This window comes from Sparus aurata, chromosome 15 (genome assembly GCF_900880675.1).
Source record: "Sparus aurata chromosome 15, fSpaAur1.1, whole genome shotgun sequence".
NCBI lineage: Eukaryota > Metazoa > Chordata > Actinopteri > Spariformes > Sparidae > Sparus > Sparus aurata.
In genome coordinates this window covers 6,129,019-6,148,933 of record NC_044201.1, presented here as the reverse complement: position 1 = coordinate 6,148,933, position 19,915 = coordinate 6,129,019, and the positions used below count along the sequence as shown (strand labels likewise).

The window sequence follows — 19,915 nt, the reverse complement described above, 5'->3', positions numbered from 1 at the left end:
ACTGAATCACCTCGCAGCAAGTGTTTCAGTTAAAGAATGACATGGATATTTATAGTGTTCTATGCGGCCAAGTGTTCTGTAAATGCACCTGTAAGTTGTTGTTTTTTTGTTTTAGGCCAGATGATACATTTTCATTGCGCTCACACTTTTTTTTTTTTGCCGAATTAACATAAAGGAATCTCTGAACAGCAGTTGTTCGCCCGGGCGCCAAGTATAGAGATGTAATTAACTGTATAGCTGTTCCTCTTTAAATAATGAGCCCAGTAAGTGTTAGAAACTGGAGTGTGCTACCAATATTTTGAGCGCCAAAGAATTTTAGCTTTCTATCAGCTGATCTTTCTGATCCCGATTCTGTCAACCTGTAGTCCCCTCGCAGTTCAGTTCAGTGGAATAGAGTTGTGCAACATGTTTTTCATTTTGATGTACCCGTTGGACTTCAGCAGGTAACTCTGTACTTTGTCCAGGGTTCGTACGGGTGCTTGAAATCCTTGAAAGTGCTTGAATTTCAATGTTGTGTTTTCAAGGTCTGAAAAGTGCTTGGATTTTAGTTTAAGTGCTTGAAAGTGCTTGGCATTATAATTTGTGTCTTTCACAAAATTGGGATCAGACTGGATAATTAATTTCTGAAGTTTTTGCTATTATGAAACTTAATTTTAGATGTTTACAGCATAATACAATGTACATAATTGTGATAAAAAGTGAAGAAAAAAATCATGAGTATATATATATTCCTGTAGATACGTATTTTACCCCAGCAATAAGGTGCTGGAAAATCTTGAAAATGACCCTTAAAAGTGCTTGAAAAGTGCTTGAATTTGACCTTGAAAAATGTGTACGAACCCTGTTTGTCGATCTTAATCTAGATTTGGACATTTTTTGGTGCTTCTGTAGTCCGAACATGATTTTGAGCTACAGACAATCTTCACATAGCTCTAACAGAGCATGCAACAGGGGAGCAAACGGGAAAAACTTGCATCTTGCAACATTTTCTAGTTGAACTATTTATGGAATGGGCCTGAACGATAAAACTCTTCGACACGCCAGATGATCAGGAAGCCATTTGAGTAATTCCCCTACAGTGACGTGCATTAAATCTGAAGCTTTGTGTAATGTAATTTGATGGATGGAGCCAAATCTTTCCCCATTTTTCACTTTTTGCAGCTCCCGTCTGGAGCCAGTCAGCACTCAGTCAACTCCCCAGGGGAGTGGAGCCGCCACCCCCGACAATCACTCCACCATCGATACACTCAGCGAACAGGACGAGGGCACGCTCACTCCCTCCTCCAAGCAGACCACGCCCACTACCAGCCCCAGAAATTTCATCAGGTAATGGTCTGCACAAACATTAACAGAAAGAAGAGAAACACCCCCATCATAGTATTGTATTTGGCATGGTGAATCAGGCCTTTCTTTGCAAAAGTCCACCACATTTATGAGGTTACAAGTCTTACTCATGAACCTATACTGTCATTTAACTTTATACTTGCAGTAACCTGTTGGCAAAATATAGATTAATTTAACTCACTCAAGGAAGCATATTCCTACATAAAACCTACCTCTGCACAGGACCACTTACCTTTATTCTTGCCTGCGATGCTTGAATAAGAAGATGATTTGTCTGAAGTTTGGTAAAAAAATGATCTTGCGAAGGCCTTAAAACCATTAGATTTAAGCGCCTTGATTACCTGTAGGCACACTGCTCTAACGGCCGACCCGTTGTCCCGTAGAATGCCGTCTGAGGGCGGCAGGAAGATGGCTGAGCCACGGCTTGTGACGGTGCGCAGGCCTGGGGTGGAGGTGGGAGTCACGCTCTGTGGAGGGAACCTACGGGGCGTCTACATAGAGAGCCTGGATGAGGACAGTCCTGCCAGAGGCTCCGACGGGCTGCTACCTGGGGACCTCATTCTGGAGGTACGGACACAAACACACGTGCATACATACAATATATTGCCTCGTGGCTTTCGTAACGCACAGAAACTGCAATACACCGTGCAAAAAGTGATGATTCATGTAAGGCTTTGTGTCTTGAGTAACTGCAGAGACGGATCTTTTTAAGTGGGAGTTTTATTCAGTTTCACAAATGGAGTAGCTGTTGATTTCTGTAAGGCAGTAAACAGCTGTAGGTGTGATATCACTTTTCTGAAAACTTTTTAACAGCACACCAAGCTTCATATATAACAACATCATATACGGCAGACTCGAGCCCAGCCAGAAGGCATTGGCATTTCTTTCCTGCCTGTCATTGTTTCTTCATTGATCTTCTCCCCGTCTACATTGGCTGTCGCTCCACGTCGCCGATCTCTCCGGAGCACCGCAAACTCATAATAGACGATTCCTGGCATGCCCCCACTCAGCCCTCCGCCACAAAGGGGCCTGCTATCCGAATTGCCACGCAGCTTTGTCATCAGGCCGCGCAGCATCAGTCTGTCCTTCAATCTCCCATCCTGTTTGTTTTCTTCCGCACATACATGGCACAAATCAATACCCCGACACTTTAATACGGCTGAAAGCTCCGAGGGAATGTAGCCTAGCGGAACCTTCACTGGCACGGCAAATCATTTCACAGAGGAGCGCAAGCACTCACTCAGATCTCACCGCGAGTTTCTTATTTTCCATGATTTTGAAGTTCACTCTCTCCTCATCATCTCCTGTCTTTCAGTACAACTCGGTGAATATGAAGAATAAGACGGCAGAAGAGGTGTACGTGGAGATGCTGAAGCCTGCGGAGACGGTCACGCTCAAAGTGCAGCATCGTCCAGATGACTTCAGCATGCTCAAAGACGTCCCAGGGGATGGCTTTTATATTAGGTACGTGCATAAATACACACGCACGCGGATCATGTTGTCGGGCGTTAATGTGATACAGCTCAGTAAAGGCAGCGCGCTAATTTTCCCCACGCAGCCTCATCTTTGTCCGTGCTGCTGCTATATATAGAACCACCACTGGAGCGCCCCTTGGACAAGCTGGAATCTTTCTCATCTAACCAATTATGTCCCAGATCCACTGTGTGGCTGCAATGATGCTAATCACACCACGAATTTAGGTTATCTAATCTGTCTGCTCGCTACACACCAGACCCAACACCGTGTCCATTTTAGCACTGGGTGTTTTCCAAGCTGTTAGAAATACATTGAATATAGATGGAAAACGAAGAGCTAAAATAGTCCCGTTTTTTATTGTTGGGAGCGTTTTGCCGCAGCTGCCGCAGTCACTTGTCATATAGGCAAGTGGGCTCGTGATGTCATTGGCAGTTAATACACTCAGCCTGGCTGGCTGTCACAGATAGGCCGCTCGGCAGTGACTTATGAGGCTCCAACAGGAGTCAAGCGAGGCCTGTACTGTCAATAGATTTCTCTACACTTCCTTCCCATCTCCCCGATCCTCTGTCTTTTCCCCCCGTCACACCTTTCTCGTCTGACACCTCGCCTCCTCTTTCACTTTATCAACTTTATTCTCCCTCGTCCTGCCCTGCTCTGCTTAACTCCCCATCTATCTTTGTCTCTCCCTCCCCACCAGAGCGCTCTACGACAGGGTGGGGGAGGCCGAGGGGGACCTCAGTTTTAAGAAGGATGACATCCTGTTCGTGGATGAGTCTTTACCAAAGGGCAGCTTCGGGACCTGGATGGCCTGGCAGCTAGATGAGAACGCGCAGCAGATCCAGAGGGGGCAGATCCCCAGCAAGTACATGTGGGTGGAGAATGCAGCGCACGCTTACATATGTACATTTTTGAGCTAGCGGACAGTTGGTAGCAGCTGTGGCAACAGTCTGCACCATACTGCTACAATGTAGGCGTCATATGTAATGTCCCCTCCCCTCCATATGCTGTGGACTGTCCTTTTGTCCTAGTCACTGACAAATACAACATCATAATCAAGAATCAAGTCATTAATGTCCCGTTTTAAAAGTTTCAACCCCTAATTGCCTATTGAGTCAAAAAGAATGATGGAAGAAATGACCAGTTATTTATAACGTATATTTGTTGTATTTGTTATTTTGCCCAGCCAAGCTTGAGTCTCAGAACTACATGAACATTTAACTACATGAACCTTAACTCTCATCTTAATGCAACACATTCTCTCCTGACGTCTATCAAACAATCCTGGTCATTTTTAACACTGATGCACATGCAGCCATTTTCTCTGCGATTCCTCTAAATGAATCTCTTTTTGCATGTGTGGTGTAGGATGGACCAAGAGTTTTACCGCAGACACAGCGTGACAGAAATGAAGGAAGACTCCGGTAAGACTCTCTCTGCGGCGGCCCGCAGATCCTTCTTCAGGAGGAAACAGAAACACAAGCGCAGCAGCTCCAAAGACAGCAAAGAGACGGTGGCTCTGGACGCCATCAGCACAGACTCCATCCCCTTCCTCGACGGTGAGAAGAACGGTTCGGATGTTTCGAATTTGAAAAATGGCCGCAAAAACGTAGGGTGTTTGACAGATCTGTGTGTTCTTTGCGATCAGACTGTGTGAGCCTGGCGTACCAGCGAGTCCAGAAGGTGGAGTGCACCTCTCCACGACCGGTACTCATCCTCGGACCGCTTACCGACCCCGCCAAGGAGATGCTGGTCAAAGAGTCCCCCGGGAAGTTCTGCAGATGTGTACTGGGTGAGTTCACCTCATCCAGATGTTTGTCGGTCCTACAGATAAAGCAAATGGTTTACCGAAGTTCTTAATAGCTGTTTGATGGTTCTTTTAATGAAATGCAACTTCAGAGTTGAAGACATGGGTGGATTGTTTTAGTTGTTTTTTTTTGTTTTAGAAATATCCATGCCTTTTCCCAAAGACTGTTTTCTTTACTCCGACCGTTTCCGTCATGTCTGCAGAGGTGATGAAGGCATCCCAGCAGGCCATCGAGAGGGGCGTCAAAGACTGCCTCTTCATCGACTACAAGCGCAGGAGTGGCCATTTTGATGTGACCACGGTCGCTTCTATAAAGGAAATAACAGATAAGGTATTTAGTCAGTGCCTTTCGTTCTCCTCCGATTTTATCAGTATAGATAAAGTGGGTTCAATTTGTCTTTTTATCTCAGCGTGTGCCCGAGATAAGCTATCAGCCTTGCAGCACTTCGGTCTCGGATATCGATAAATGAAAAGCAAGATTCCTGCTCCCGACAGCAAATGTCCATTTTAGTTACATATTCCTAAATGTCGTAGCTCACAGTAATCATCATCTCTGTAAACGTGCCTGTGTTATGTTTCTATTTTTCAACTGCAGTAATTTGTCTGGTTGTAATGTTTGTCATAACTTTTAAAACGGTTAATCTATTCAGTTTGCCTGTTAAAGTCGTGCTTTTGTTTTGGTTTTTGGATGCAGGGCTGTCACTGTTTGCTCGACATTGCCCCGCACGCCATCGAAAGGCTCCACAGTGTTCACATTTATCCAATAGTTGTCTTCGTCCGCTACAAAAACGCCAAGCAGATCAAGTAAGTAGCAGCCCACACACAGATCTTCCTCAGTTGTTTCTGTGAACCACTCACGCTGTCGTAGTACAGTGCCATATGCACTCCCTATTAATGTGTGTGAATGGAGCAGAATCAGCCTCCATGCTCTCCATCTCTCCGTGAACCCTTTGGCGTGTCTGTCAAAACGCCCCAACCCACCACAAACGCTTGCATAATCCCAAACAGCTGGTGAAGCATTCCGGTTTGTGTCTTAGTGTTAAAAATAAGGTCTGTCAGTTCAAGTGCTGTATCTCTCCTTCACTTGGATCGGGGATGTGCCAGGGTTCATCAGACAGAATGACCTATTTTATTTAAGGGGAGACACTAACAGGTGAAAACACTTGCATAGATCAGCTTTGAGATTTCGGGCTTCCATATCATGTCATCTTTAAGATTTAAGGAAAAGAAAAACATCCCAAAAACACATTTAGGTGTTTATTTTAGTTGAGATTTCTGTTCTGGAAATATGCTTTATGCATTTTGCGCTATTAACTTGAAAGCTTAATTTGCTTATAAACATAAGGTACAAGGTTAATTTGTCATTACTTACAATGCTTGAAAGGTTTGAGTCCTTTTATGCTACATTCACAGGGGGAAAGAGTGTAGAGGATGGATTAAAAATACCAGAAAAAAAATCCTTCAAAAAACAGTTGTCCTAATGCAAGTAACCAACGGGGAAAGTTTAGTTGATATCTATTAGTCAAAATGTTTACCTGTAGTGTCTTCCATTTGAAAGACATATTTCAATACCTAATGAACAACAGACAACGTCTGCCTAATTTGTGCCTGATTCTCATAAAGGATTCCCTCACTGGCTGATCAAATCTTTATTGGACATAATCCAAATAAAAGAAAGATAAGTGGTCACTGGTGTTGGTTTCATACCTCTACAGTATTTGATGAATGCCCCCTTCTTGTTCCACAGGGAGCAGAAAGATCCAGTTTATCTGCGGGACAAAGTATCTCAAAAACATTCCAAGGAGCAATTTGAAAGTGCACAGAAGATAGAGCAGGAGTACAGCAAATTCTTCACAGGTTTGTATGCTATCAAAACACACAATTCAAAAAATTATTAATGAAAAATATGACATTTGATAGTATGTGTTTACAAAATCAACCAAAGAGTGACCTTCTCTTTGCAGGTATTGTCCAAGGCGGCACCCTCCCGTACATTTGCACTCAGATCATGACTATAGTTGATCAAGAACAAAGTAAAGTCCTGTGGACTCCACTCGGCTGCCCCTAGAGGAGACCGGCTGCCACTACAGCAAGCTGCGGCTTTCACCTCCATTCCCCCAAACACTAATTAACCCTTTCACACTATACCAATAGGTACACTACAGCAAGCTAGTTATGTAAATTATTGATATTTTTTTATTTTTGTCTTTATTGTTATGATTTATAATCAGAGCCTCCTTTTTATTTTTCCAGAGCAGGTTAGTAGCACTGGATCTCCGCGTCAAAGTTCCTTCAGTCTTCCCTAAGGGTCTCTGGTGGTGTATTGTAATGCTGCATAGTAAGCGTCCGTTTACAGTCAAAAGACAAGTCTGACTATTGGTGTTCAGTATTTGCTTGAATGCGTGTCCCTCTCCGTGTGTACACAAACCTCAACACTAATGAAGTTCAGCCCCCTCTGACCCACCCGTGTACCAAATGCCATCCGTGGTTTCCCTAGAATTATGCACCCATTTGACGACGACTGACAACTAATTGTGTGTGTTTGTTTTTGTGCGTGCGTGAGTGTGTGAGTGTGTGTGCGTGTGTGTGAGTGTGCGAGAGAAAAGACTGTTGTAACGACAATTTCAGTTGAGTTGAATCACGGCAGTTTGTTAGCATGAGTACGATGCTCTAGAAATGGAATGCCGGGATCAGACATCACATTCCTCGCGTGATCTTTTCATCACGAAAGTGCAAAAAGCATCAAACCTCTTGAAGTATGTAGCTGCGGTCTCACTGACGACTCAAAACACATCGATGTTCGCTCTATGCATTGTGTTTCTATAGTAGCCGAGTGTGTGGACAGTTTATGGGCCTTTCGGAAGTGCCTTCGGAGAAGAAGCCTGATCTGAAACCAGCCCCTGATCACTTAGCCGGAAGGTTAAGAGGATTCTGTCTTTGAGGATCCAATGCATAATTTCACACATCAGGGGCTCGATGATTTTGAGGGGCTGGTTTGAGACCAGTATTGTGCAGAGCGCATGACAATGGCGAGGATTTGAGGGTAGGCCGAAGAGGCGGCCAACGGGTTAACCCCTCAGAATGCACTCCAGGGCTAGACAGACCACTGTGTAACTATCATTCTATCTCTTTAACATATATTTAACAACAATATAGAGTATAACATATACAGTATGCAGATACATCTGAGAAAAAAAAAAACAAATATATATATATATATATAAATATATATTACATGTATTTTCACTAGGTTATATGCCTAGGAACGTCTGGCGGTTAAGTCATGTCTTAGCAGGTATTAGCATGTTTTGTTTTTTTTAGTTTTATTTTTGTTTTCTCGTGGTTGGTCGTCAGTCACTTATCGATGTACTCGTTAAAAGAGACACTATGAAGCAAAGTTTTGCAGGGTAATATCTTAAAGGATTTTCCTCTGATCTGTTTAAATGTTAGTGACTTTTCATTGTTATTTAATTGTATTTTTTTATTCAGGAAGCAAAAAATATTGACAAAAAAAAAAAATATTCTGCCCTTCCTCGAGGAAAAAAAACAACTATATCCTGTATCTTATTGTGCCAAAATCCACTAAGGCAACTTTATCCTTTTTTTATTTCTGTTTTGCACTTGTTTACCTGTTAACCTTAAACACTAAACTGTTCCTAGGTTTCCAGTTGACGATAAAAAGGTACTATAATTTCTACTGTAACTAATTCACGTTTTTATCTCTCACATCAGTTCCTTTCATTTCATCGAAGGCCTTTTTTTAATTCTTAATTAGAGAAAAAAAAAAAGGATCACTTCTTATTTGAATTATTAAAAAGGGATCTATTCTTGCACAGTTTTTTCAAAGGAAAATTGGTCCACAAGTTTGACTATGGGGCTAAAAAAAAGAGTAAGCAGAAGTAAACTGTAATGTTACTATTTTTCTGAGTAGGTAGCATATGTTAGAAAGAGAGAGACAGAAAGCGAGAGAGAGAGAGAGAGAGGGATACAACGTGAAGTGGTTGTACTTTTAGAAAGGGTCTAGATGCCAGGTACTGATTGAACTTTTCTTTTATTAAAAAGAATGTGATTTGTATGTTGAGACATTAACATGAGAATAAAACTCATTTTCTGTATCACAACATGGACTCAAGTCTCAGTTATTTGTCTTTGTGAAATTTTATGTGACGCTTGACATTTTTTTTCTCCCCCCCACATCCTGTGATTAAAAGATGTTAAAGTGAGACGAGACGATGCTCTGCGTCCTCCTGTATTATTTAGGTTACGCTTTAAAGAAGCGGATGAAAGCACGGCTGAGAGCAAATTTTCTATTTAACGTCTCGCTGAAATGTGACTGTGTCCTTCAGAGACGTACGGGGATGAAAGTGAATCCATTTCGCTGGAAGCCGCGAGTGAGAAAGTGGCGGATGAAATGGCCATCAATTTCTGAGTTGAGATAAGGTGGTGTGACAATATCTGCCGCGATCTCGGTAGCGGTCGATAAAGACGTGGCCTTGCTTCAGAGTCGAGGCGGGCTGCGTTCTTTGGTTTATACACACTAAAAGACGCTGTGGAGCTTTATCTGTTGTTCAGCAGCTCCACGGTCATGCGTCATGTTTTACACTGACAGCTCAATGTGTTCTCTTCTCACAATAGAACATTGATTCTGTGACACCAGATACACTTATTTAAGATAAGGGTTGTGCTCACTGATGAATGGATTTCCACATAACTTGGATGGAGGATGGGCCTTGGACCGTAATGAACCCCATTAAGGTTTGGTCTGGATCCAGGATGGTTTTTGACACTTTTTAACATGGCCAGTTAGGGTATTGGTCAACATTTCTCATGGAATAACGTCTGGATCTTGATGAAATAAATCAGGCGTATTTAGATGGCTGGTATCTCTGAGTGGTAAATCTGAAACATCTGGAGCTAGCAGGTTTAAATCTGTTTTCATAGAGGGTAGTCTTTATACTGTTACTAATGGGGATAGGGACCTCCACCTAGTTGTTCTGAGATAATAAGGATTCAGAAATGTGAAAATCTTTCACAGTTTTACAAGTGTACCCAAGCAGATATGATGGATTTCAGTGCGGATCCAGATCTGTATGGAGATAAAACTACATAACTACACAACTACATTATGTGACCTCTTTGAGAGTCATATATGACACTCAATGCGTTCTCATTTGGCACTCTCAAAGGACAAGATCCCACCCCACAAGATCAACCTCATGCTGATAGAAAGTCAGGTCGAGCTCCTTAGTCCACAGAACTGTTCTTAGTGTGGAGCTTTACAGCAAAAAGAGTGTTGTAGAATTAATCTAAGCAACTGAAGGAGATGGGGACTCGTTTGGGGCAGATCCCGTCTAACGTGCTAAACAAGCTCAACCGCACGTCTAGGGTGTAAATAATCTATATTCAAATCAATTCGGATTACTTGGATTAAGCTGTATGAGCTGTATGGAGCCATTTATCTTTTCTTTCACTTTGTTTTTTCACATTTTAACACAAGTACCTCAGTAAACTGCAGCTGCAACACTGTTTTGCAGTTAATCTGGAGAAATGTTGTGTGGGGTAGATGATCACTGAATTAAACTTTTTGGGTGAACTGTTCCTTTTATTGCAATTCTTCAAAGTTTGACAGACATGGGCCCAACTTTATGTTATATACAGTACATTCCATATTATCTCTGTGTTTCTGCAGTATTCTGTGAGAGTTCTTTTCCATGCAATTGGCCAGCCTGTGGCCGCACCACATCCTGCTGGTTGATTGGGCGGGCGCCTCTGGCTTGAGGTTGTTTCCTCTGAAGCTCCGCATCCGGGTTCACATGGTCCTCTGGCCAATGATGTCACAGTGAATGACCACCCTCCAGCTGCCTGTCAGGTTCATTGGGGCAAGAGAGCAACCCGTGCCTCCGAAACATTCAGCATGTCTCACGCTGCAAACTCACTTCTTATAGTTGAGAACTTTTTCATTGTTTAACAAAACCACAGTGACTTTTCTTAAGGCTCCCTGGAGTTTCTCAAGGTTTCGGTCACCAGTTCCTTCGCACTTCATCTGTAATACTTGTCGGTGCATGTTTGCTATGCCGTGCCACAATTCTTAATGTCCTCCAAGTACCCTCTCGCCTGTTTTAGAAAGGGGTAGGGTCTCCAGCCCTCCTGCTGGGGTGTCTGTTTCAAGACAGCTGCTGACAGCTCAACTGAACTTGAGAAGTCTTAAGTCTGACAGCGAAGGATCTTTGTAGTCCGACTCGGCAAGCCGTGGCCTTTACCCGTCTCTCTGCATGATGGGTTGAATTGGTCCGGTTCGGCCCTCTGCTGCTTCTCCAGCATGTTGATGTCTGCAAAGGTCCTGCGGGATGACCACCCGACTGCTCTCATGCTAATCTCCTCATCTGTCAGCACAACCCTACAGCGGAAGTTCTGCTGGCCCACAGGAGCCGCTCGCCCAACAGCTGGCCTTTCATGGGGGATGATCAATTCAAGTCCCTTCTGCCGTGGCCAGCAATAAACACCGGCAAAGATTTACTATGACACACAGTGTATGTAGTATGTGCTGCCGATGCTCTCACTTTCTGTGACCTCTCCCGGGGGCTTATTGTTGCTTCAGATTGGAACTCGATAGGCTCCATTGTGTACTGTAAATGTAAATAATTTCCCATTAGTCAGACAATACTATTATGCAGCATAAATTATATGCAGATATGTTTGTAATTCTCTGTGAATCGACAACATGAATAAACACTGTTGCTCTGAATGGAAGGCCTCTGTTAACTGGACGTACTGGGATTCACACCGCGGTGTTTCCTGCCAATAACATCACTTATCCAATCAAGATGAGCAGTAATTAAACACGTCATCATCATGAGGCATTGTTAATCTTGGCTTTATTACTGTAGTTCTTGATTACTTCAGTTTGAGTTAGTAAATTTTTATTTATTTAAGGGTAATTCCAACAATTTTACAGATAAAATGTGGTAACAGGTCTACTACAGTACTGCTGCTTGTTTGAAAAAAGTAGTATGAAGCCTTTTGTGGCTCCAGAGGAAGCTGCATGTAATCTGATAAATAGCACCAGTGACGTCACTCAGTTGCTAACTTGCATCGTGGGTAATGTAGGAGCCAGATTTTCCAAAGGAGGTAGATGCGTGCATTACAAATGGGGATATCTTCAGTATAACAGCCATATGGGTCGACAGTGTTGCGCATGAACGCGCTAAAATCACGGCTAACAAACACAATGATGGTTTTCAACCGAGAACATGGATAAATGATCACAAACAGCCATTCATTGTTGGATTTGACATTACAGATTTATTTTACTGTGAATCTGAAAAGATACTGGAGTTCAAAGCTGGATTACAGCCGCTCAAAGGGATGCGATCGCACTGAAGCCGTCATTAGCTCAACCGCTCACTAGCATGCAACTTTCCAGAGATATTTCAGCATCTTGCATACGACGAATTTTGATGCAGCATATAACACTGTGGACCCCTGACAACAAGACTGAGGAGTAACACATATGTTGACACTTTAAATGTAATAAACCTGGCCAAGTCTTATAAGTAACATCCGACCATAAAAGCAACTTATTATCACCCATATTTCTGTTTCTTGGGAGCACGAGCCCTAGTTATTATACTGCTGCAGAGGACGAAGAGAGGAGGAGAGGTGTAGAGAGAGAACAGTCCGTACAGGGAGGAGGGCTGGGGTGGATGGTCCGGTTAAAGAAGCACAGGACCTTCATTCAGAAGTGAGTTGTTTGTGTCCTGCAAAACTAGAACACAACAGTGAGGTGTTTCATTTTCACTTGCTAGCGTAGTTACACGATGTAAATAAGATACCGCAAATTATAAATGTAACGTTGGTGCGTTCATAACTGAAATCATAACAAATGTAATTATTTTACGCCAAACCACAATCTTCTCCCAAACCTAACCTAAAAGTTTATATGCCTGAACCTAACCACACTGTGACAGTATGATAAAGGTCCGGTACGCTGCAGACTTTATAAGAGGAAAAATAAGCTCCCCAGAACACTGTTTGAAGCTAGAAAGGTGGCAGGGTCCGCCACACATAAACAAAGAAAAACAGTATGAATCTGTCCTTTGACAGGTTGTTTATTCAGTTTAATCAGTCATAAAAACAAAGAGCTTGTTTATTTAGTTTGTTTGGGCATTAAAAAAATCTTTCTGTTCTGATTAAAAAATCTTCTCCAGAACTACATAGTGCACCTTTAATATGTACAATTGGAGGTATCGCCTTTAAAATGTAACATTAAAAAAACAAAGTGTACTTGGATCCTCCTGTTGGGCTGCCGTAGAACAGCATCATTTGCATTGTAATGTGACAGTTCACCATTTGACCAGCAGGAGGACGACTTCAGGGCTGCTGCTCCGGCTCAGGGCCCATCCTGACAGTCCGTGTGATCAGACGCTGTTCAGCTGGACCGCAAGTCATGAATCAGGCTTCATTTATTGGTGTATAGTTAAAACCTTTGCTCGGGCTGTCTGATTTTGATCTGCAGGCTCACGATGAAGCTCAAATGTTTGTGAACTGGTGTAAAACTGGGCAGCAGAAATCTGTGGGAATGTCAGAAACACTCAACACATCACACGCACACCCCACCACACACACACACACTAACCGAATGGCGGAGAGCAGCGTTGGCCTGCAGTGCTTGTTATTTTATGCGAAGTCAAAATGCTTGCATAGACGTTCATAACTCTGGAGCGCCATCATTCACAGATTGCCTTGTCCTCAGTGTTTTACAGCTCGCCTCCCCTCCCCAGGTTAAAAGATTCTGTTACGGCAGCTATTTCTGTAGAAGCACGAATCTTTCCCAGACAATAAATTACCTCTGCTGCACATATATCACACACCTTCCCCTCACTCAGGCATGTTTACCTTTCAGACAATCTGCGCTCGGGATCAGCTGTCATATTTACACTCTTTCACGGGCTCAGACATTTGTTGATCAAATCATAAAACCTTTGACTGTCACTTTCTGGAAGCATTCAGGAGGACTTGGAGGGGACATATCATTGAGGGGTTTATTGCGAGCAACCTCCGAGAAGTCTGGAGCCTTGTGACACAGGTGGCTGTGTGCACCTGCCTGGTCTGGTGCTCAGGGGTCAGTGGTTATTCAGGGCCCCCGGGGGCCAGCTGTTTCCCCATATCGCTGGGTCTGGCCGGCTACTCCATAAACTACTCCTAGTCATGCCTCACCGTCATCACCAATCCACACCTGTTTCTGACCTCACATGTGAGCTAAAAGTGTGCGCATATTATAGTAATTGACCAGGAAGGACATTCATAACATTCCCTCTCCGTGTGTGTGTGTGTGTGTATGTGTGTGAGTTCGTTTCTCCCGAAATGAAAACAGGGCCGCCCATCATCCGTGGATGAGAACACACAGACTCCGTAATTGAAAAGGGGGGAGCACTATCCTTAATGAAAATTCAGTACAGCAACAACAACACCTCTGCAGGGACTGACGGTGTCCATACACAACCTCACTTTACTGTCGTTTAATATCCTAAAGAACCCTGTGGGGACCCGTCACTCCTCGTGATGTTTATATAGTAAGCTATAATCATTACATTTATCTCGGATCGATTTCTTTTTCTTTCTTTTTTTTTTTTTTTAAAAGCCTTCTTCGTGTCTCTGCGACGTGCGTCATTGGCGCGCGTTAGAGACGCAAAGGCGCAATTTTGTAGCCCACCTCTTTTTATACACCCGAGCAGCAGCAGCGGAGGAGGAGGAGGAGAGGCGGGTCGCTCGGCACTTGGAATAAACATCGTCGCGGTATTACTGCCCCTCTGTCCGTCTTTATTATTAGCGCTTCGCTCCGCCCTCCTACCTGTAAATCTCCCCGCTCTCCTCTGGAGCGGATCTGACAGGCGCGCTCAGCTGGCCGCTCCGTGCCAGGGCTGCAGGGGACCGAATGGAGACGGTGACATCCACCCGAGCGCTCGTCCTTTTTACGCAGAATTGACAAACGAAAAAAAGAAAAGAAAAGAAAAGAAAAGAAAAACAAACAAAACGCCCGCAAGAACATGTAGTCTTCGGCACTGCGGCGACAGCTGAGTGTAGATTCAAATTAGATATCTTCCCGTGTGTGTGTGTGTGTTTGTGTGTGTGTGAGAGTGTGAGTGTGTGAGAGAGAGAGAGTGTGTGGTGTGTCATTTATTCATTTGTTGTTGCGAACCCTCCACTGTCGATTGGCGCTCTGAAGAAAGTGAAATCGATTCTCCGGGGGATCCCTGGATGGAAGACGGCTGAGGGAGGTCGCAGGGCTGGGAACATTTTCTCACCGTCGCCGTGTTCACCACCACCGGCCCCTCACACCGCTGGCAGCCGCGCCAGGCTGCACACGACGCCGTCTCTGCCATGGCTGTTGGCACGAAAGAGCCAGAGAAGCCCTCAGACTGAGAAAGCGCCTCGTCTGTTCGTCGTTATTGCGGATTTAAATGCCTCTCTCCAAGGGCCACCGACCCGCTGTTTTAGTCCGGTTCGCGTGTGCGGTGCCTCACGCCGTCACGAATAAACAATTCACAGGCTGCTAGAATCAAACAAGACAAACACAGAGAGAGACTCCATCGGGCTGGGTGAGCGTAATCTACAGCGAAGAGGGGGGATCTCTTTTCTTCCAAGCAATATGGCTGGTGAGTGGGGCTGGGGACGCTGGCACAGGCTCTCCAAGACTCCTAAATGCTAGCTGAGGCCGATGGCACCGTTCCCCATGGAAGCGACAGCTCTATGAGGACAAGCAATATCAATAATAATATAAATCCGGACTCTTCAATCTTAATATCCAAGATGGAAGACGTTGTCATCCCGTTCTCGTCCGAGGTGCCCTGCGACAATAATGGACAGCGCATGTGGTGGGCATTCCTCGCCTCCTCCATGGTGACGTTTTTTGGGGGTCTCTTCATCATCCTGCTATGGAGGACCCTTAAATATCTGTGGACTGTTTGCTGCCACTGCAACATCAAACCCAAGGTAATCCACGTCTTTTTTTGTAGAGAATCTCTCGAAAAATACGCATAAATGTTGGTGTTGTTCTGTGTGACACTGGCCTTCACTGTGGCCACCCTGATGCTCTTCCTCATCTGCATCACCTGCACCCACTAAGCAGCTACCAAGAGCCACATTTCAGCGCCTGTCTTTTTTCGTATTATTTTTTCTAATGAATGCATCCCTTGAATATGATTGTTATCATCCGTTGGCTGTGTTTACCAACTCCCACTCTTGAATGAAGGGGGTGGTGTTGCATGACAGATATGGGTGGGATGAGAGCAGAGCAGAGCAGAGCAGAGCAGAGCAGGTCTTTCATTTTATCTGGCTTTAACACACACCAGAGTCTCCTCGTGCCACTTAACTTGGAGGGGTGAAAGTAAACGCGTCGGCGAAGGGGGGGGCCACACTGCTCGTTTCATGTAACCAAACACATGATCCTGCACATACCACCATGCAGTGAGACCTAATGAAGTCTGCTGGGACTCTTCATGCAGAGCAGAGGGACGTGAGGGCCCCGTCTCTGTTTGTGTGCAACAATTCTGCAACGTCAAGTCCCCCCGGAGACGCCGTCCCCTCTGTTTCAGCTGCACATTAACTGTCCTTGCAGGGACGGTGAAGCTAACCTGTCTGCAGGACTAAATAAAGAAATGGGATGAAAAGGGTGACTGCCCATTACTTTGCTCGGGGTGGCCCGCGCTGATGGTGAATCACGGCTGATTCACATGTGTATTAAAGCCCCGCTTCAAACATGACTCACACACTCGTGTGTAAGTGCAAGTGGACCCCCGGCTGAAGAGAGGGCCAGCAAAAAAAGGGTAGTGTTGGCCAAGCGTGTTTTATTTAGTGAGGCCTACTTGGAATGAGACAATAATTCGAAAGGTTTGAAAGGGAAAAAAATAGAGGTTGCCAATCTGTGTTCGAATGGAGGATCTAGGATTTCTTCTTCGTCCTTGATGTGTTTGGGTTGCCTCCAACTCGAGCGGATGAGCCGTGTTCCCCTCCTGCCGCTCTTATGTCACGTCCTTTCGGTGGCCTTGGCCTTTTTCTGCTTTCTGTGAGGTATTATGACAGGTAGGAGACGGGGCATGGCGTCTTCATGCTTGAAAATAGCTTGAATTACTAAATGATGAAAGACCCAGCACTGAGTATTTGGTTTGTTTTTTAGTGCATCTTCATTTCGTGGTTGTTCCGTGTCTCTTTATGTGTGACTTTCGGTGGAGTTTGACAAAAATAAATAGCCATTGGGGAGTTTTGCGTAAGACTGAACGTCCAGTCGATTATTTTACATCCAGTTTTGCTTATATTTATCCCATGTAAATTGATATCTGAGAGATGCTGATCTCCATCATAAAAAAATTGAAGAATAGAATTGAAAAATAGAGTCCGCACACTAGATACTAGCATCCATGAACATCTATGTGGACTCCATTTTTTCCTGTGATATTGATCTCAATCGCATCTCCCAAACCCCCACATCCACCAGTAAGCACACAAAAAAACCCCATTTCAGATATGTTCAACTGAATGATGTTGTCCTCAGATGTAGAATAGCACATAACTCAGATTACAACAGTCATCTCACGTTGAAGCTTTCCTCATTACTTTTGCATTGTCCACCCAGGTGCAAACAGTCATCCGCGATATATGATTTATGACATCAGACAGGGCTGCAGCACATTTAATTAAAAAATATTATCCAAATCCAAATATAGCCAGGTGCAATATTCAAATGCAGTTCATTTAAAATGCGACAGCATTGTAGTATGTAAGTACTTTCATGCAGCAGAGACGCAGAGTCTTCAAATGTTGTTCCCTAGATGTAAGAAAACAAGTTTGTTTGATAGACAAAAGTCTCATCATCATGTTTTTATTAAAAAATGCGACACAAAAAAAATCACATTTAACGCCGATCGTGAGTCAGAACGTACAAGGAGGTCTCGAGTATTCAGGTTAGTTTCCACCCTGCTTGCAAAACACTGCCCCCCATCCAAACAGCTTATTATTCACACCGGGAGATAATTCGGCCCGGTATGTTACTTAGGCTATTACTTGGCTGTCAACCTCCTGTCATTCTGTTCTGCCCAATGGATCCCAGTATCAGAAATGGCATCGTACCATATGTCGTCCTTCATACTTCTCACCGTCTTGCCGGGGAAAAGTGCTGAAAATAAACCATGCAAATATAATGAGGTATCCATCTTGTGGCTGCTGGTGGGTATCTCCTTGCATCTCATCTCTTGTAAATGAGGAGAAACGGTAAAAAAAAACGCACACAAAAAAATGAAAGCGTGTTTTCTTGTTGGCGCTCCCTCTCTGTGTTGTGCGTGTGTGTGTGTGTGTGTGTGTGTGGAAGGCATCCCGTTAGGTGACTTTGGTGGGCTTGACACTTGGCTGCAGAGGGAAAAGGCTTGTTAGGAGTATTAAGGAGGGGAAACTGGATCTGTGTTCAGCTGACTGGTGCGGCCGGCTTAGTTGGCATGTGTCAGAAACAGGATGCATAGTTGGCGCGGGGAGAGGGGTTAGGTAGGCTCTCTCTGGCAGTACTGGGAACCTGGAATCAGAGGCAAGGAAATAGAGGTGGAAACTCTGAGAGAGACACAGGAGGAAGTGGAAACAGGGGGTGCGAGGGTGACAAAGGGTTTGAGAGTTGGTGTTGCGTTGCATGGTGTCCTCCTGCGCTCTATGGCCGACACACAGCTGTGTCCTAATTCTTTTAAATGCCGCCCTCAGCTTTGAGCCGGGCAATATATTGATATCATGTTATGATCGCGATATGAGACCATATCACCTTAGATTTTGGAGATGACACAAGTGTTGTTTTTTCCCTGGTTTTAAAGGCTGCATTACAGTAAAGTGATGTCTTTCTCTGAAGGCCGTAGTGCTTGTTCTAATACTCGCCTTTACCCACGTACGATTTTTGATTTAAACATTGCTATCTGGATTTGCTAAGATCAACGTATCATTAGTCTTGTGCCCTGACAGCTGCCATTTACATTTTCAGATTCGTCTTCTTTAAAAAGATTGGCCCTCGACTCTGTCCCGGTGGCTTTTGGCAGGTTAGAGTTTGTCAAATAAAAAAAAGACTCACCAAAAAAAAAAGATTTAAAAAAAGGGGAAATGTGAGAAAAAAACAAAAGAGAATCACGACCCTGCTTTCAAGTTCGATGATGAAATTGAATGCTGATCGATTTTGGACTTTAAAGATTAAAATCATGACACCCCCACACACTGCCGGTTCGACCCAAAAGAAAATTCCAGTAGTCATCTTAACAACACTGACTGAATATACATAATGATGTATTTGATACAAATATCATGACGTTTGAGGAGACAGTTTTATTGTGGTATTTATCGCGTATCACAATAGAGCCTCAGGTTATTGTGAGATGATTTTAAAGAGCGTATCGCCCGGCTCTGCCTTCTCTGTTGGGATGATAATGGAGGGGTCGCGGGTCATCGAGACCCAGTTGGAAGAAGGGAAGAGATAAGGCCGAAATGTGCCGCGCAACTTCTTTCAAACAGCGTCTACCAAACATCGACTTAGTGCCCGATGGTGACCTGTGTTGTCGTGCTCTTTTTACTGCAGAGCCGGTAGAACCAGGTCTGATAATCTTTTTTGCTTCTGTCTTTCTAAAACAAGACAGGACGGTCGTACGGCAGACAATGAGACCGTGTTTTATAGTTCTGCTGCCGTCTCCCGGGTGGACTAAAAAGAAGCAACATACATTGGGAAAAAAAACCCAAAGCAAACGTGTATTGATTTTTCTAACGCTGGGCCGGTAACGGCAACATTTATGGCATCATTTATCTGCCGGGCATTTTCCACCATCTTTAAACCACAAATCAAGCACATTTCTAATTCGATTTCTCTGCAAACAGCAGATCTCGGGCCGCCCGGTGGAGCTTCCTTATTTCACTCCCTTTTTAGAGTCAGTGTGCTTGTTGAAGACTTCACACATTCTGGATGAGGAGTTTCCTACTAAGGGAAAGACTCAAGACAATGGTTATGCATATGCATGACTGACAGTAATATAAGCACAAGCACGCGGCGATACTGAAGTGGAGGAACCCACTGCTGTGTTGCGAGGCTTGTTAGCATATATAAGCCTGCTCTGTTATTTTTTTTTCTCTCTCCCCTATGGTCTTGTAGTGTTGCTGAATTTGTAGAGTTTTTGGGCTATTTTCTGTGCTTCGCTGCTTCACTGCTGTACGGTTATCTAATGGTCTAGTTATCTGCTCTGCGTCATGCCACCTCCAGGAGTTCTTATATACGCCTCTGTT

The 19,915-nt window shown here is 44.1% G+C and overlaps 2 protein-coding genes and 1 long non-coding RNA gene across 43 annotated transcripts in view; 2 read left to right on the top strand and 1 right to left on the bottom strand.

The window, feature by feature from the left end:
- The window catches only part of dlg5a (discs, large homolog 5a (Drosophila)), a 40,535-nt gene extending 31,790 nt beyond the window's left edge, over positions 1-8,745 (top strand). For all 4 annotated transcript variants that reach the window (XM_030441780.1, XM_030441779.1, XM_030441781.1 and 1 more), the window contains 10 exons: positions 1,162-1,326; positions 1,728-1,911; positions 2,660-2,808; positions 3,518-3,688; positions 4,186-4,376; positions 4,466-4,609; positions 4,828-4,955; positions 5,319-5,428; positions 6,372-6,481; positions 6,589-8,745. In XM_030441780.1, the coding sequence (XP_030297640.1) occupies positions 1,162-1,326; positions 1,728-1,911; positions 2,660-2,808; positions 3,518-3,688; positions 4,186-4,376; positions 4,466-4,609; positions 4,828-4,955; positions 5,319-5,428; positions 6,372-6,481; positions 6,589-6,692 (1,456 nt within the window). In that variant the 3' untranslated portion in view covers positions 6,693-8,745. The remainder of the gene's footprint in view (positions 1-1,161; positions 1,327-1,727; positions 1,912-2,659; positions 2,809-3,517; positions 3,689-4,185; positions 4,377-4,465; positions 4,610-4,827; positions 4,956-5,318; positions 5,429-6,371; positions 6,482-6,588) is intronic.
- A 1,454-nt stretch (positions 8,746-10,199) lies between these two features.
- On the bottom strand, positions 10,200-12,723 carry LOC115596680 (uncharacterized). Its single transcript, XR_003986941.1, has 2 exons — positions 12,212-12,723; positions 10,200-11,250 (listed from the first exon to the last, which is right to left on the bottom strand). It is a non-coding gene; the product is annotated as an uncharacterized LOC115596680 (long non-coding RNA).
- A 1,611-nt stretch (positions 12,724-14,334) lies between these two features.
- Positions 14,335-19,915, top strand: part of kcnma1a (potassium large conductance calcium-activated channel, subfamily M, alpha member 1a) — a 156,636-nt gene continuing 151,055 nt past the window's right edge. For 22 of the 38 annotated variants that reach the window (XM_030441984.1, XM_030441982.1, XM_030441970.1 and 19 more), the window contains exon 1: positions 15,326-15,616. In XM_030441984.1, the coding sequence (XP_030297844.1) occupies positions 15,326-15,616 (291 nt within the window). Of the gene's footprint in view, positions 15,617-19,915 lie in introns of all 38 variants that reach the window. The other 16 variants (XM_030441988.1, XM_030441981.1, XM_030441979.1 and 13 more) reach the window with 4 other exon arrangements.